Source organism: Psammomys obesus, unplaced genomic scaffold, assembly GCF_907164565.1.
Source record: "Psammomys obesus unplaced genomic scaffold, mPsaObe1.curated_primary_1811, whole genome shotgun sequence".
Classification (NCBI taxonomy): domain Eukaryota; kingdom Metazoa; phylum Chordata; class Mammalia; order Rodentia; family Muridae; genus Psammomys; species Psammomys obesus.
In genome coordinates, this window is record NW_026586550.1 from 11619439 (window position 1) to 11637341 (window position 17903).

Here is a 17903-nt window from a genome sequence, read left to right on the forward strand (position 1 = left end):
TGCTGGATTTAAAGTAATTCTGAATTTCTGTCTTGGGTCAGAGGATGGGTCTGTCAAGAAACACAAAACTTGGCCAGGCAGTGGTGGCACACGCCCTTGATCCCAGCACTCGGGAGGCAGATGCAGAGGGATCTCTGTGAGTTCCAGGCCCGCCTGGTCTACAGAGCAAGCTCCAAGCCAGCCAGGGCTGTTACATAGAGAAGCTTTGCCTCAAAAAAGGAGCACAAAGCTCTCCAGGGCAGGCTGGAACCTGACTTCTGTAGAGCCAATCAATCCAAACTGCAAAATTGGTAGCTCTGAAAAAAGGGGATACTCATGCCTACCGTAACATCAACTAGAGTCAGCACCTAAAAAGCTGGGGGGAGAGCCCAGAAGTGAAGCACTTGCCTAGTACAGATGAGGTCGATCCCCAGCATCAAGATGAACTGATTAACCAGCAAGCAAGCAAAAGAGCCAATGCTATTCCAGGAGAGCTAATGTAATGATTACTCCAGAAAGAGCCAACCCACAGGCCAAAGATGGCCCTCCTTAGCAAAGCCTGCTGACAAGGCCGGCCCCTCAGCATCAGACCTCCCTAACAGAGACTATTCCCCAGTAAGAGCACTTTCTGCACCCAGCAATCCTGAACCCTGGAATTTTAATATGTGGCACACAGAGGGCGCCTATGTAACCAGCCCTGGGCATGAGACTCCAATGGGCTTCCCAGGTAGACAGCAGTTCACACATGTTGTCACAGCCTCCTGCTGGGAGAGAACCTGCAAAGGCATGGCTGGTTTCCTTTTGGTAACTTCACTTCATGCCCTTTTCCTGCAATAAATCACACATGCTGAGTGCTCCCATCCTATCAAACCTGGGGTGGTCTTGGGGCTGCCAATTCAGAATCCCAAAAAACAAATCCTAGTTTTCTGGAGGCAGACTGTTCCTGAATCCTACAGTGAGAGCTCAAGTGTCACCAAACTATAACTGAAGGAGCCAAAGATGTTTTGCCTCAACAGGAGAACTGAGGAGCTGATAAAAAAATGCTTCAGTCTCTAGGACTACAAGGTAGAAGAAAAGAACATACCCCAGAACAAAACTCAGAACACATAAACAAATAAATAAAATTCTTTTTTCAAAAAAGAACAAAGAGATATTTTATCTCATCCCAAAGGGAAAAGCAAAATTCAGACAGAAAACAGCTATAGAGGGGTTGGAGAGACGGCTCCTCAGTTAAGAGCACCTGTTGGAGTTCACTTCCCAGCACCCACAGGGCAGCTCCTACCCTCCAGCTCCAAAGAATCCAATGTTCTTTTTCAGCCTCTGTGGGTACTGGTGTCACGATGCATACCTTTAATTCAAGTACTTGGGAGGCACAGACAGATCTCTGTGAGTTCAAGACTAGCCTGATCTACAAAGTGAGTCCAAAACAGCCAGGACTCTGTTATACAAAGAAACCCTGTCTTAAAAAAAACCAAACAGAAAGAAATGGAAGGAAGGAAAAAGAAGCCAGGCCGGGTAGCACATGCCATTATTCCCAGAACTCAGGAGACAGAGGCAGGTGGATCTCTCTGAGTTAAGTTCCAAGACAGCCAGGGCTACATAGAGATTCTGTCTCCAAAAAAAAAAGGCTCGATTCGGTAGCACACACCTTTACTCCAGCATCGAAGGCCTCACAGTAAGACCCTATTTTTAAAAAAAAGAATGAAAGAGGGAGGGAGGGCTGGAGAGATGGCTCAGAGGTTAAAAACCCTCACTGTTCTTCCAAAGGTCCTGAGTTTGATTCCCAGCAACCACATGGTGGCTCACAACCATCAATAGTAAGATCTGGTGTGCAGGCAGAATGTTGTATAAATAAAAAATAAATCTTAAAAAAAAAGAAAGAAAGAAAGAAAGAAAGAAGGAGGGATAGAAAGGAAAGGTGTGTGACTAGATAAAAACTAAAACTAAAAAATAAACCATAGGATCTGGAGAGATGGCTCTGTGGTTAAGAGCACTGGCTGCTCTTCCAGAGTCCTGAGTTCAATTCCCAGCACCCACATGGCAGCTCACAATTGTCTATACCTCCAGTTCCAGGGGATCTGATGCCCTCACACAGACATGCATGCATGTAAAACACCAGTGCACATAAAATTAAAATAAATAAATCATTAAAAAAATCACAGGAGACATGTGCACAGCATTTGTGAAACTTGATGAAGGCAAGCCAGACCTGTGTGATTTCACACAGTGAGAAACAAGGTACGAAGGCGAAACTGAAGGCTCTGAATTACAACAGTCTGGGTCTCAAAGCCTAGGACACAGAGAGCTGTTCCCAACTACTGAGCAGATGATGGAAAAACGAGTTTAGCAGGCACGTGTAAAGGTGGACAGGAGAGCGCTTCTCAGCTTCTTGCCCACACTCTGCGTACCTCTTCAGGAAGGTTGGCTGACGTATTGAAAGCATTTGGGGTCCACTGTTTGGAAATGCTGACTTTGACATTGCTAAAGGTTTTTCTTGACGCATGGAGCAATGAATAACTGCAAAACACAGAGAGAAAACACAACTGATGAGAAGCAAAGAAAACAGCACTCAACAAAAATCAGACATATGCACATTTGCTTTATTTGAGTTTGGAAGCTTTACAAAAAAGAAAACTGTTTGCTGCTTTGTAAAAACTACCAGTTAACACAGACTCTGCTAGCTGGATGATGGCGATATATGCCTTTGATCACAGCACCGAGCAAGCAGTAGCAGGCAGATCTCTGAGTTTGAGGCCAGCCTGGTCTACATAGTAAGTTCCAGGACGGCCAGGGCTACAGAGAGAAACCTTTTCTTGAAAAACCAACGTGTGTGTGTGTGTGTGTGTGTCACTGTTGTCCTCTTTATGATTCCATTGTTTGTGCATAACTTACCTTGGAACTGGATGTGACTGGCTGCATCGACCTTAAGGCCTGGTGCTGGTTCTGGAAAGCATCTGGGTCTTCAGCAACCACTGGACACTCCCAGCACAGCCATTCAGTAGCTCTTTCTTAGATTTCCAGCTTTCCATCACAAAGATGCCTGGCCCCATTCTCACAAATGGAGAGCCCTAAGCCAAGCTGTCAAAATTATCTAGCAACTCTTGTAAGACCAAAGAACCACTTTCCAAATTTATTATTGGAGGGGTAGGACTGGTGATAGGACTGGTGATGGCTTGGTGGCTAAAGGAACCTATCTCCCAAGATTCAGTCCCCCAGAGCACATGGTAAAAAGAGAGAACCAGCTCTAAGAACTTGTCTCCGACCTCCACATTCACACCATGGCAGAGAGCATACCCATAAGAAATAAATGAATAAATAAACAAATGAATAATAAAATATATCAAAACAGTTAGATAAGAGGGCAACATATAACAGGCCCCTACCCCTGACTGTACTGGTTTCTGTTCTATCACTAAAGAGGTCACGCAGGGCTATAGAATCATAAACATGGACGATCCCTCCAGTCAGCTGACTACTTAGGGGCTGCTGACCCTCAGGAGTTATAAAAATCCCTTACACATCTCTCTCACCTGTGCTGCTCTAGGAGGCTCTGCGCATCCATCTCCAGAATGCACACATCCTTTGTTCACAAGCCTCTGTTTCCATAAAGAGCACCCAATAACAGACCGCAGCCTCTGCAACATTTTATGTCAACGAGTTCTTGGTTCAAGGTGAGACACTTAGGAGCACTCCTAGTCTCTAACACTAAATAAAAATGGTAACCCTCCATCAAGACAATCAAAATGTTACCAAACTGTCATATAACCCTTGGAGAGCAAAATGACCTGGACTTCTTCCTGCCTAAAGTTATTAATGAAGTACAATGGGGATACCAGAATGCACATCTATAATAGAAGGGCAGAGGTAGGATGGTGATTTCAAGGCTAACCTGAGTTTTATATATATATATATGTATATACATATATACATGCATATACATATATGCATGCATATATGTGCTTGTGGGTATCATATGTGTATGATATAATATAAAGCCAAGTGTGGTGGCTCACACCTTTAATCCCAACCCTCAGGGGGCAGAGGCAGGAAGATCTCTGAGTTCAAGGCCGGACTGGTCTACAGAGTGAGTTCCAGGAAAGCCAAAGCTATGCAGAAAAACTGTCTCAAAAAACAAAACAAAACTATATACATACATGTATATATACTATATACATATATTATATACATATATGTATACACATACACACACACCTTGTCTCAATAAAAATGAAAGGGTGGGAATGAAGCTCAGGTGCTAGGCCTAAAATTATCCTAGTGCAAGGACTGAATTCTATCCCCAGAGCCACTAAGTAAATAAATAAATAAAAATGCAGTGTACTGCTCTGTGGGTAAGTACAGGCTAAGCACAGGTAAAATGCTGAGATTTTACCCCTATTGCAACAAAAATCAACTAAAATAAAATTTTAAAATTGAATGATGAGATCTGGAGAGATGGCTCAGTGGTTAAGAATGCCTGCTGCTCTTAAAGAGGAACCAGGTTCAGTTCTGAGAAGCCATGTGGTGGTTCACGACCACGTTACTCCAGTTCCAAGAGATCCAATCTTCCAGCCTCCACAGACGCTGCATGCATGTAGGACTTACAGGCACGTGCTACACATGTACAAAACACTCAGACACGTTAAATTTTTAAAAAAGGTTAAACTGTGGCTGGGTATGGTCGTGTACACCTTTAATCCTACCACTCAGGAGGAAGAGGCAAGTGGATCTCTGTAAGTTCAAGGCCAGCCTGGTCTACATAGCCAGGTTGACATGGTAAGACCTTATCTCAAAAAGTTGCCTTACAAGGGTGTTATTAAATATTTAGGGGAGAAAAAGTACAACTGAGAGCCAGAGGTGCAGCTCGTGACAGCACATGCGCTCCGCATGCTTGACGCTGTGAGTTCCACGCGCCCCCAAAAAACACATATGCAAAAGGAAGGTATCACGGAGAAACCTTATCTCAAAACAACAAACAAGGAAGCTATCTATTTCTCTGGCGGCCTGTGCCAACCAGCACACTTGGCTATCTGATGCAGTATCGTTCCCAAAGGCAAAAGACAAGCATATCAGCAAGCCGTTACCTGAAGAAAGTGAGCAGGAACACGGCGACATGGTGATGGCTGAAGCCAGGGAGCAGAGCTCCCCTCTGCAAAAATCTCGGCCAGGCCATGCTCTTCCCACCTCCCTCTTCACCTGGACCTCAAAGTCCTCAGAGTGACTCAATTACATTGTTTCTTCTTTCTGGAAAGAAAAAGACACATTATTGACTTTTTTTTTTTTTTTTTCACACAAAAAGCAGACCTGTTGACACACACCTGTAATTTCAGCACTTGGAAAGCTGAGGCAGAAGGATGGAGAGTTAGCTCAAGGTCATCTTCAGCTACAAATTAAGTCTGAAGCCAAACTGGGCTACAGGAGACAGGTCTCAAACACACACACATACAGAGAGAGAGAAAGATATAGACACACACACACACACATATACTCTCTGAAATACTGAAATAAATTTTATAAAGTCTGAATTGGTAGGTTTATGACCAGGTAACAAATAATCACACTGTCATCTCATGGGGTACCCAGTACCAGAAAACTCAATTGAAAATAGTAAGATCTGGAGAGGATAAGAACCCCACAAGGAGAGCAACAGAACCAGAAAATTTGAACACAGGGGTCTTTCCAGAGTCTTATACTCCAACAAAGTACCATGCAGGGAGATAACCTAGAACCCCTGCACAGATGTAGCCCATGGCAGTTCAGTGACCATGTGGCTTCCATAGTAATGGGAACAGGAACTGTCTCTGACATGAACTGATTGGCCTGCTCTTTGATCACCTCCCCCTGAGGGGGGGGGGGGCGCAGCCTTACCAGGCCACAGAGGAAGACAATGCAGCCACTCCTGATGAGATCTGATAGACTAAGATCAGAAAGGAGAGGGGGACCTCCGCTATCAGTGGACTTAGGGAAGGGCATTCGTGAAAAAGGAGGGAAGGTGGGATTGGGAGGGGAGGAGGGAGGGGTTTATGGGGGAATAAAAAGTGAATAAAGTGTAATTAATAAAAGTTAAAAAAGTAACTATATATATATATATATATATATATTATGTTTTGTAGTCGCTGGCTAGTCCTGCGGTGGGAGAAGGAGAAGGAACAGTCGTGCAAACTAGAAGAAAGGTACTCATTCTTACAGAAAAACCAAAGGAAGTAAAAGAACAACTCAGAAGAACTGAGATAGTAAATTTAAAAACAAAAGTTCTAAGAAACTCTGATTAAAATAAGAAAATATCTGCACAGGGCTGAGGAGGGCTCAGTGCTGGGAGCATGGACTGAGCTTCCAGAGGACCCGAGTTCACTTCCCAGCATCTCTATCAGGCAGCTCACAATGTCTAGCTCCAACGCTAGGGGATCTGCTGCATCTGGCCTCTGTGGGAACCTGCACTCATGTGCACAGACCTACATGCATACACACATAATAAATAATAATAATAATAAATCTTTAAAAAAACCTAGAGGGAGCTGGAGAGATGGCTCAGTGGCTAAGAGCACTGTCGGCTCTCGCAGAGGTCCTGGGTTCGATTCCCAGCAACCACATGGTGGCTCACAATCCTAGTATGCAGGAGAGTGAGGCAGAATCAAAAGTTCAAGACTAGCCCAGGGTGCAGAACAAGTAACTGAACATCCCCCGAAAGATAAGTGTTTTAGCCACAGAGAAACAGAATGTAGCTAATTTCACTTTTAAAATCATTCCTTCTGGAAAATGAGGACATTTATAAGGACAGTAAGACTCCTAAAAATTCTGACACAATAAAAAACTTTATAATTCCAGAAGTTCGAAAACAAGAGCTATCAAATATTGCTACTAAAATTACAGTTCTTGGTCTTGTCAGAGTGCTTGCCCGGCAAATGGGAAGCTCCGAGTTTGATCCCTGGCACCATATAAACCAGGCATGATGATGCATGCCTGTAATGCCATCACTGAAGAGGTGGAGGCAGAGGCATCAGAAATTCAAGGTCATCCTTGATATAGTGAGTCCTAGGCCAGTCTGAGGCTACATAAGACAAAAAAAAAAAATGGGGGGTGAAAGGAACCAGTTCTATTACCTGAACACATTCCACCTCAAAACACTCTAAGAGTATAAGATATAAAATGCAAAGTGTAATATGAGAGCCAAGGCCAGCTCTTCAGTAATGTAAGAGCTGAGTGGCTCAGTCCTTTAGGACACGTGCTGCCAAGCCTGATGACCTGAGTTGGACCCCCAGGACCCACACAGGGAGGAGACAACCAACTCTCTCCAACAAGCTGATGGGCACCATCCCCCGACACACAGATAAGTGTGACCAAAATAAATGAATAACTACACTAAAACTCAATGAATTGAGATTACTATTGCTTTAGCAGTGATAGTTGTATAATTCAGAACCACATGAATATGTATGTATGTATGTATGGATGGATGGATGTTTACTGAGACCATGTGAATTTAGCTTCTAAATAAACCACCTTATCCTAAGCCATAGAGATGAAAGAGAAAAGTTTTAATAAACACATGGCGAAAACAGTTTTAAATAGTCACCTGCTATTGGCAGACTGCCAGCTCAAATGAATATTATTATACCATTTGGCCCTATGTAATTGGAATAATCAAAAAGAACACTGCACATACAGCCTCCATAGCCCAGAGACAGACAGCTTCCAATCAGATGTGGGCTGGGGGCCCCTGAGCACAGGAATTCATTTCTGCCAGGTCTGGATGTCCGTCCGCGCACCCTGCTTTCGCCATTACCCAACACTCTGAGCACTCGTTGCGCATGTGCTTCTCAAGTTTAGCCATTCTGTTACAATCAACAAAGCCCAATTTCTTTATTAGTTTAGGCACTTCCTTTTCCCTCTCTTTCTAATCAGGGAGGGTCTGGGTACCCTACCTAAGCTGACCTTGGACACTCTCTGTAGTCAAGGCTGACTTGATCATCTTGCTTTCTTCCACTACCCAACAGTGCTAAGATTACAGTTGGAAATCAAACCCAGGACTTCCTACATGCTAAGCACACTCTACCAAATGAGCTACGGAGGCTGGCTCAGAGGTTAAGAACACTGTCTGCTCTTCCAGAGGTCCTGAGTTCAATTCCCAGCAACCACATGGTGGCTCACAACCATCTATACTGCGATTTGATGTTCTCTCTGGCATTCAGGTCCACATGCAGATAGAGCACTCATATATATGTAAAATAAATAAATCTTTAAAACAAAAACGGGGTCTTGCTATATAGCCTCTGCTAGCCTGGAATTCAATATGTGGACCATGCTGGCCTTAAGCTCAGAAGAGACTCTGCCTCCCAAGTGCTGTAATTAAAGATGTATACCATCATACCCATCTTACTTTTCTTTTTTTTTTTTGGTTTTTCTCTTAAGACAGGGTTTCTCTATGTCACATCCCTGACTATTCTGGAACTCTCTTGGTAGACCAGGCCGGCCTCAAACTCACAGAGATCCACCTGCCTCTGCCGGGGGGATTAAAGGCACGCACCACCATGTCTGCCAGGTCCCAGCTTACTTTCCCCCTAAAGACACATCCCTGCGTCTGAAGAGATGGCTCAGCAGTTAAGAGCACTAATATCCACATGGTGGCTCACAACTCTCTGTACTCCAGTTCCAGGGAATCTGATGCCCTCTTCTGACCACTGCAGGTATTAGGCAGACATACACACAGGCAAAACACTAACAAACACAAAAACAAAATTCAAAAAAATATATAAGGACACGTCTCGCTATGGAGTCCAGGCTAACCTCAAACTCACTATGTAGTCCAAGCTGTCCTCCAACCTCAGCAATCCTCCTGCCTTAGCCTCCCAAGCACTAAGACTTCAGGTACCATCACACCCCACTTACTGAAACCAGATTTCTGTGTTTCTGATGTCATAGTAACTTTAGTATTTTCTCAGTGTGATCACCGAACACAGAACTATCATGTTAACAGTGCTAAGAATTAGCTTTTCTTATTATCTATGTGTGTATTTACTTACTACTGGGAGAGAGTGTGAGAATCTGAGCATGCATGCTAAGCTATGCCATGGAGGTCACACGAATATTTTGGGAGTCCATTCCCCCTCCCATCTTGCATTACAGGGGTCTAACTCAGGTCATCACACTTTTAAAAGCAAGCCCTACCAAGCAGCCAGCCCTAGCTTTTCATATATTTTTTAAATTCACAAAATAAAGTACACACTTGCCATATACAGTCTATCTTAGAATATGTAAACCTTGTGGAATGACTCCATCAAGGGAATGAACAAATTAATTGCCTCACTGGGTTATCATTTTCTATGAAAAAAAAATACTTAAAATCTACAAGATACATTGTTATTATTACAGTTACCATGATATACAATAGGAACTTCAGCTTAGTCCTCCTTTCTGAAGGAAATTTTGTATCCTTTTACCAATAACTCTCAACCTTCTACACTGTTACCTTAAAAGTAAAAATAATAATAATAATAATAAACTAAAATGTTAAAAGTAAGGTCCTGGGAGCCTGGCGTGGTGGCACATACCTGTAGTCCCAGCACAGGGAGGCAGAGGCAGGCAGACTGAGTTTGAAGCCAGCCTGGACTACAGAGTGAGTCCAGGACGGCCAAGGCTACACACACACACAAAAAAAGGTCTTGGACCCAGGTGGTGGTGAAACATGCCTTTAATCCCAGAATTTGGGATGCAGAGGCACCAACCTGATCTCTGAGTTCCAGGCCAGCCTGCTCTACAGAGCCAGTTCCAGGACAGCCAAAGCTACACACAGAGAAATCCTGTCTCAAAAACAAAAAGCAACAAGAGATAGGCAGATCTCTATGAGTTCAAGGTCTATGAGTTCAGCCTGGTCTACCTAGAGAGCTCCAAACCAGCCAGAGCTACATAAGTAATAAAAAAGATCTCAGGAATGGGAACTATAGCACAGTGGAAGAGGGCATTCCTGACATTCACAGGCCCTGGGTTCAATCCCAAGCACTGCATAAAAACAAAACTAAACACAGACCTCTGCCATCAATCAGATCCAGAACCACTAAACCCACTTTCTGCATTTTAAAACAAGCTCACAACCACTAAGCAATATGATTTTTGTAATGAGGCTTTTTCTTACCCTAAAAGACCATTAAAAGTAGTAATATATATACACACACATATACATATATAAACACATATAAATTCATAGATATATATACACACACATGTACATTTGTATTTAAGTGTATGTGTGCGCACGCACGCCCATGCACCAGCAAGATGTCTCGGCAGACGGGCACTGACTGAACAAGCCTGGCGATCTGGATTGCATCCCTGGAACCCACCTCACCAAGCCATCCTCTAAGCTGCACATGCATGCTGGGGCTCGTCCACGCCAACACTTACACATCATATTACACACAATAAAAAGTTAACTTATGAGGGTGGGAGCAGCAAGACGGCTCAGCAGGTGAAGGCACCTAGGGCCAAGACGGCCCCCTAATTCAATTCTTGGAACTCATGCAAGGCAGAAAGCACCGGCTCCACAAGTTGTTTTCTGGCCTCTGTATGTGTACCGTGGCACCTTGGTGTGTGTGTGTGTGTGTGTGTGTGTGTGTGGTGTGTGTGCTCTGTAGAAAAGAACATAAGTGCACTATGATGTAAGATGGCTTTATCCTGCCACAAGCTGGAGAAAATGTCATCCTACTCAATGCTGCTTTGGAATACATTTCCCTAAGTTGTTACATTGATGCTCCTAGAATTCTACTTTCTTTTTGTTTAAACATAGTCTTCCTGTGTAGCCCAGGCTGACCTGGAATTTGAAGCACTCCTCCTGCTCTCCCTTAAGTGCTGGGGTTGTAAGTGTGACCCACTATTTCACTTCCAGAGAAAGAGTTACAGTTTGTTCCAACCCAAATATAGTAAGCCTTTGAAGGAATCTTGTGCTGGGATGCTGAGGCAGTGCTGTAATACCAGTGATTGGGAGACTGGGACAGGCTGACTACCACTGAGCCAGCCTGGGCTATTACACAGCAGACCCTATCTCAATACATACATACACGAATGCATGCATACATATATAACGTACATACACACAATTTTTAAGATGAAAACGTTCTGTTCTAGTAATGCTTTGAAGTCCACAGCACAATGAAAATGGGAACTGGTGGAAGAGAAGCCATACAACAGTACCCACCAACACTCTGAACAGTCTACCCTTCCCACCAGGCTCTCCGGAAACCCAGAGCGAGCTAATTAACCCATGTCCTTAGAGATGTTGTCTCTACGCCCCTCAAGAAGCAACCGCTCCTCTCACAGCCCATCTATGTCAGCAACATAAGGGTCCATGCCCACCGTGTGCCCAGAGCAGCTTTCTCACAGCCCATCTACGTCAGCAGTATAAAGGTCCATGCCCACCTTGTGCCCAGGGCAGCTTTCACACCATTTTCCCGTGACACTCTTGTTGCCAACTCACTACCAGCACTCTGATCTCCAGCAGCAGCCCTCCACACTGGACAGCTCCTGCTCTACAGGCCCTTCCCCTTTGCTTTTGGAGTATTTAAGCAGCCAACTGGAAGAGGAAGGAGTCCCCCTTAAGACCCCTCTGCAGTCCTATGTCTTCTTCACTTACTCTTCCCCTGACTCCCCAAGAAACCTCACACCATGAGTGAAACTCAGGCCTGTGAGCTCCCACGATGCATTTCTGAACATCCTTGCCTTTGATACTTCAAGCTCCAACACTTATTTCACCCAACCGGGCTCCTCCCTTACCCACGCCTCCTTACCAGATTACATGCCATCTCCCCAAGGAGTCCTTTCTTCCCCCAGGCTGGCCCACTTCCTTCCCTGTATCCTCACAGCTGAGTTCTGTCAAGAGAAAAATCACACAGGCGGATGACTTCAGATTCAACCGCAAACCTCAAAGGGCACCACTGCTCGGCAAGCCTCCCACACTTCCCTAACAATCTTGCTTTCTCAACCTCTGCGGCAGCGCTTTTTCTCTTTCCTTTCTAAACTCCCAGTAGCTTGCTCTGCTCTATCGACCAGTCCCGTGGCTTTGTGGGGACACCTCCCAGGTTTATAGCACAGAGTGTTGGAACCCCCACACTCTGTGGTTCCAACTGACTACATGACAGACCTCCACAGGTCTAAACTAGGATCCATTACCTCCAAATTTATCCCTCCCCTGGGATTTTCTGCCTCAGAAATAACACCTCCATCCCTCCTGTGGACCAAGCAGACGGGATTTCTTCTTCATTCTCCCTTTTCTCTGAGGTTCCACATCCAGCCCATTATTAAGGACGGTCCTTTTATCCAACATATACCGCAATTAACCCCTTGCCACTACCCTAAGGTGACCTGCTCTCATCTGCCACCTGTTTAAGAGGATTTTTCTCCCTATTCCTCACAGATTGGCAAAACTACATCTTATAACATTAATCAGACCATCAGGCAGGTGACACATAGGTAAACAGGGCACTCAGGAGGCTGAGGCAAGAAGACTGTTGACTTGGAGGTCAGCCTGAGCTACACAGAAAGACTGTCCCCAAAACACACAAGTCAAGGGCGAGGATGCAGCACAACAGTAGCGTGCCCACCTACAGTACGCGAGACTCCGCTGCCACATTTGCTTCATCTTTAGCCCCGACCCCCCAAAACACACGGGTGATAAGTTAACTTCTGTTTATAACCTCTGATGGCTTTCCAAGAGATAGATAAAAAACAAACTTTTTGCAGAGCCTTCCCAGACTATCTGTCTTAGTCTCCTGCGGGAATTGAGTATGATTAAGGGACAGGGAATGGATGGGGCCTGGTCAGGGCTGCACAAGTGGATGATTGAGCTGCACAGGTTGAGGGTTTTATTTTATTTTCCAATTGGTTAGAGACAAGCAAGGCAGATGTGTTAGCTTTCCCATTACTGTGACTGCCTGATGCAAATGACTTAAAAGAAAGATTTCTATTGCCTTGCAGTTTCAGAGGCGTCAGTCCATACTTGGTTCAACTGACTCAGAGCTACAGCAAGGCAGAAGAACATCAAGAAGAAAGGGCATGGCAGAGGAGTGATGCTAACCTCACAGCAGCCATGGAAGCAAAGGGAGCAACAAGTGGCAGGCAAAGCCAAGATCTGAATGCCGTCCAAAGGCAGGCCCCCTGATCTACTTCCATCAAGACTGACCTCCTCCCGGCCTGTTTGGTATGAGTTCATCAGTAGCTTAGCCTATTGATGAAGTTAGCATCCTAACCTCCTCCCGGCCTGTTTGATATGAGTTCATCAGCAGCTTAGCCTACTGATGAAGTTAGTAGCATCCTAACCTCCTCCCGGCCTGTTTGGTATGAGTTCATCAGTAGCTTAGCCTACTGATGAAGGAACAGGCTTCCTTTCCTGTTCTTGCATTCACCCCAGGCTGAGCCCCTTCAGATAAACATACCTCCAATCACACAATACACACAACTTGGTACCTTTTCTTCTTCACCATCACAGGCAGTCTATTTTCTCAGTACCTACCTACCTGCTGTTTCTAAGCATATGAAATTCCCATTTTGTGAACCAATCTTTATTTCACCAGTCCCCACAACGGGCAGGATTGAATGGCTTCCAATCCTCTGTCAGGCCACAATCTCTTTGTCCACTTGCCTCCTCCCCTCTCCAACCTCCCAACACCCCTATCTCCAATCCCGGAATCCACCAAGCTATCTCCTTTGGGCCTTTTGCTTTTCTCTTGATTCTTTACAATAGCTTACTCCTTTTTTTTTTTCCCTCATTACTCAGATGTCACCTCCCTAAGTGGCAGCAAAAGAGGAGGGGAGGGAAGGGGAGGGGAGAGGACAGAAGAGAAGAAAGGAAAGAAGGAAGGAAGGAAGAAAGGAAGGAAGAAAGAAAAAGAAAGGCAGGCATGGCAGAGGAGACATGAAAGCCAGAGAGGGACCACACATTGCTCAGACACTAAAGTTCAAGGATATCATGGCACACTGCCCCAGCTATGAGGGAGGTAGAGCTAAGAAGACTGTTTGAGCACCCAGGCGTATGAACTACAATAACAGATGACGGCTGGGCAACCATGAGATCCTGTCTCAAAACAAAAATGAAATAGAGCTAAATAAAGAGTGGTACAGAGCACTTGCCTGCATACATATGCAAGGGCCTGGGTTCAAATCCAGTACCAATGGAAAATGAATGAATGTTTTTATTCCCAGTTCTGTTTCTTTAATGATTTACATGTTTATTGTTTATCTAAACACTCCATAAAAAACAGTGGCATTCTCTGTCCTAAGTCCACAGCTGTGTCCCCAAGGAGCACTTAGACACATCAAAAAACAAACAAAAAATTTGTCAATGATTTCTTTAGTTGAATGCCTACAAGGTAGCAGGACGCTGAGAGGTACTTTTCATATATAATCATAGTCCGCTCTCCGGGTATTTTTCAGATTAGAAATAGATATCAGAAAATAATCTCTCTCAAGGGACAAAACATTCTTTTCAAACCCAGACCTAACTAGACTCCAGATTATATTGTGTAAGTGAAAAAGTTAAAAGAGAAAACACCCCAGGCTTTGTAAAACATAATACTTAGAATCACCACAGGTTAACCTCACTGGTATGCAGTTTAGGACGGGAAAAGTCCAACTTACACATGTGGCTCCCTCACACCCTCAAAGGTACAGAGCTGGCAACCACCTGACTATCAAGGGTTTGGTTTCACACACCCAAAGTAAAAAGATTCCGTGTACTCAGAGTACTGGTGTATAGGAAGGCCTGGACGGATGAGCTTGGCGCTTTCACAGACATGTGAATGCTCAGCACTTAAACGGTATTTTTGAGCTCTTGTCATCTAACTAGGGGCCATTTACTGTTATCATGTACATCCTTTCTCTTTACACACACACACACCAAATCTAGTAATCCTTTTTTCTTAAAGTTGCCTCATTAGCACAAACGTTAAGGACCTAGCTATCTGTTTCAGGGTTTCTAAAAACCACATTTGGTTTATGCCAGGGTTCCTAAGTTATATTCTCCCGATTTTCTATTTTTTTCGGACATGTTTCAAAGACAACTACTTTCTCCTCCCTCCATGAGACAAACCACAAATCATGCCAACGGTAACCGCAATGGATGACATCCTCACTGATGACCAGGCAGCCATCCAGAACCTTAAACAATGAACACTGACCTTGCTCCCGAAAGCCAGAGAGGGACCACACATTGCTCAGACACTAAAGTTCAAGTCCACTTAATTCACTTCTTTGAGGCTCAATTTCCTCATTTAAGGATTAAATAAAACGATTTACTGTTGTTTTTACGGTAGAGTCGATTATATAGGAAACATCTGGCAGTGGCAAAGAAATAATTCAACCGTCAAAGCAGTCGAGGCAAGTCTTCATCAGCGATTGTTTCGAAGATACCAAGCAATGTTTAAAGAGGTTAGAAATTATGAGTCTGCTTTTGCTCGCCCGGACAACTATGTTTCCTCTAAACGTTTCAGTAAGTTACAAGGCATCACGTAACGTATTTCAGGAAACATTAAAACTACGTGGACACATTCCCACTGTCCTACCAAAATTAAGAAAAGGTCACACTCTGCAAATAAGGCGAGGCAAAGAATGAGGAATAAGGAACAGGGTCGAATTCCTCAACTGAGGTCGCGGTAGTTACTAGAAAACAAAACCCTCGCTTCTCCACGAAGTCCGTTTTCTCTCTCTGATCGCGGTGTATCCTATCCAAAAGCCTCCCACCCTACCCAAAACGTGGCCCTCCTCTTGTTAAACCAGCAGCCCTCTTCTTGGGTTTCTTCAGTTCAAATGTCCCATGATCCAAGGCCAGGGGACCGGTGGGCCGAGGGGAACAAGTGTCTCCCACCCAGAGGGTCTGCGTGAGCCGGGGCCACCTTCCCTCTCGGGTGTCCCCCTCCCCGGGTGGTGCACGCAGCCTCAGGACCGCGCAGCGCCGCACCAGGAGCTCCGGTGGGTCCGGGTCGGGGCCAGCGGGGGCCAGCGGCCAGCCGCGCCGCCACACCCACCGGCGGCCCGCTCCCGAGGCCCCCCGTGCGCCCAGCCCCGCCAGGGCCCCAAGCACCCGGGTGCACGCAGGCTCGCACCTGAGACCCGCCGAAGTGGCCGCTCCGCTAGACTCCGCCGCCGCCGCCCCCGCCGCCACCTCACCCAACACTATGTGGCCAGAGCTTCCGGACGCTCACGTGACCGCGCTACGAGGCATGCCGGGAACTGTAGTCCGCCAGTGCCGCCTCACCTGAGAGCTTCGGAGCCTAAAGGTAGGGTTTAACTGGGCTCCTGCAGGCGGTGACAGTGGCCAGAAATGTTAGCTGAAAAGAGCAATGAATGAGAGATATAATTTGAGAAGAACCGATATAATTTGAGAAGATTTTTTTTTAAAGAGATCTTATTCTGCTTTAGATTCTTGTTTAATTAAGTAATTGTCCATATAGGTAGGAACAGTCACCTGTTAGTATTCGTGGCTCTACACCCCATTGCCATCCCACCAAAATGAATCATGCATCTTAAAATCCCCAGCAGCGGGGCTGGAGAGATGATTAAATAAATAAATAAATAAATAAATAGATAAATAAATAAATAAATAAATAAATGAGTGCATTTTTTAAATGCGGCTGGAGAGATGGCTCAGCAGTTACAAGCTCTTCCAAGAGACTCAGGTTTGGTTTCCAGGACCCACATTCATAACTCCAATTCCAGAGGACCCGACATCTGTGGGCCCTGCACACACACAGCATACTCTCACATAGACATACAAAAACACATAAAAACATAAAAAGGAGAGGAGAGGAAAAAGAGGAGGAAAAGGAAAAAGAAGAAAAGGAGGAAGAGGAGGAGGAGGAAGATCTCACTGCTGCCACTAAATCTCCTCTTTTGGGGTATCCAAGACCAGGTAATAAGAACACTTCCTTATACTTCCAACCGTCAGAACAAGATCCCTCAAATCGTGATGAACAGGAAACATGCAGATAAGCAGGCTCCCGGAGCACCTCCATGTCGTCAAACATTACAAAAGTTGCTCTCCGAGGTTCTCCTGTACCTGGTTCATTTCACAGTTAATCTTAAGGCAGCAGTGAAGTCTGACAAATGTCTCTTGACTTGCATACCAACTTTTAGCCAAATCTTACCAAAGGCTTAAAGGGTTCTGGCTAGGAGAGCTGAAGCCACAGCAACAGACCCAAGACCCCTCAGCAGAAGAGAGCCTGATAATAAGCTAATGCAGAAAGCCTTAGGATCGCCTAAAAGTAGCTCAATGGCCCCAAACCCCCACACAGAGACATCAGATTGTTTGTTTCTTTGTTTTACAGCTTAGGGTGCACACAAAAAAGACAATGAGGGGCTGGCAAGCTGGTTGCGCTTCCAGAGGACCTGGGTTCAATCCCTAGCCTCTCCATGGTGCCTCACAACTGTCTGTAACTCCAGAGGAGTTGACGGCCTCTTCTGACCTCCTCCAGCACCAGGCATGCACCTGGTGCGCAGACATGTGTGCAAGCAAAACACCTTACACAGCACAATAAACTAAAACGAGGGAGAGTCAGATAAAGGGAGGACGCAGTCACCCAGGCTGCAGGGGAAGCGCCTCCGACGGACACAGGTGTGGGCAAAAAGCAGGACCCAGTAAGCAGATTTCCAGAGCGTATGCATTTCGGTTTTCCATTGGTGGATTTTAAAATAAAGTAGAAGGGGAGATGAAGGTGCTAGGGAGATGGTCCAAGGGTGAAAACCAATTGCTGCTCTTCCAGAGGACCTGGTTCAGTTCCTAGCACCCATTTCAGGCAGCTCACAAGCTGCCATAACTCTAGTTCCAAGGGATCCTATGCTTCTTTCTGGTCTCCTCAGGACCCAAATGTGCATGAGGCATACACACAGAGAGAAACACACTCATTCTCATAAATTAACATTTAAAAATAATCAGTTAATTGAAAAAT

General features: G+C 45.1%; 1 protein-coding gene across 2 annotated transcripts in view; it reads right to left on the minus strand.

The window, feature by feature from the left end:
- Positions 1-16125, minus strand: part of Slc37a3 (solute carrier family 37 member 3) — a 38618-nt gene extending 22493 nt beyond the window's left edge. The window contains exons 1-4 of one of the 2 annotated variants that reach the window (XM_055602026.1): positions 16062-16118; positions 11754-11835; positions 5061-5220; positions 2388-2496 (exon numbers count right to left, since the gene is read on the minus strand). In XM_055602026.1, coding sequence (XP_055458001.1) covers positions 2388-2496; positions 5061-5149 — 198 coding nt within the window. In that variant the 5' untranslated portion in view covers positions 5150-5220; positions 11754-11835; positions 16062-16118. Of the gene's footprint in view, positions 1-2387; positions 2497-5060; positions 5221-11753; positions 11836-16061 lie in introns of both variants that reach the window. The other variant, XM_055602027.1, reaches the window with a different exon arrangement.
- Between the last annotated feature and the right edge of the window lie 1778 nt (positions 16126-17903).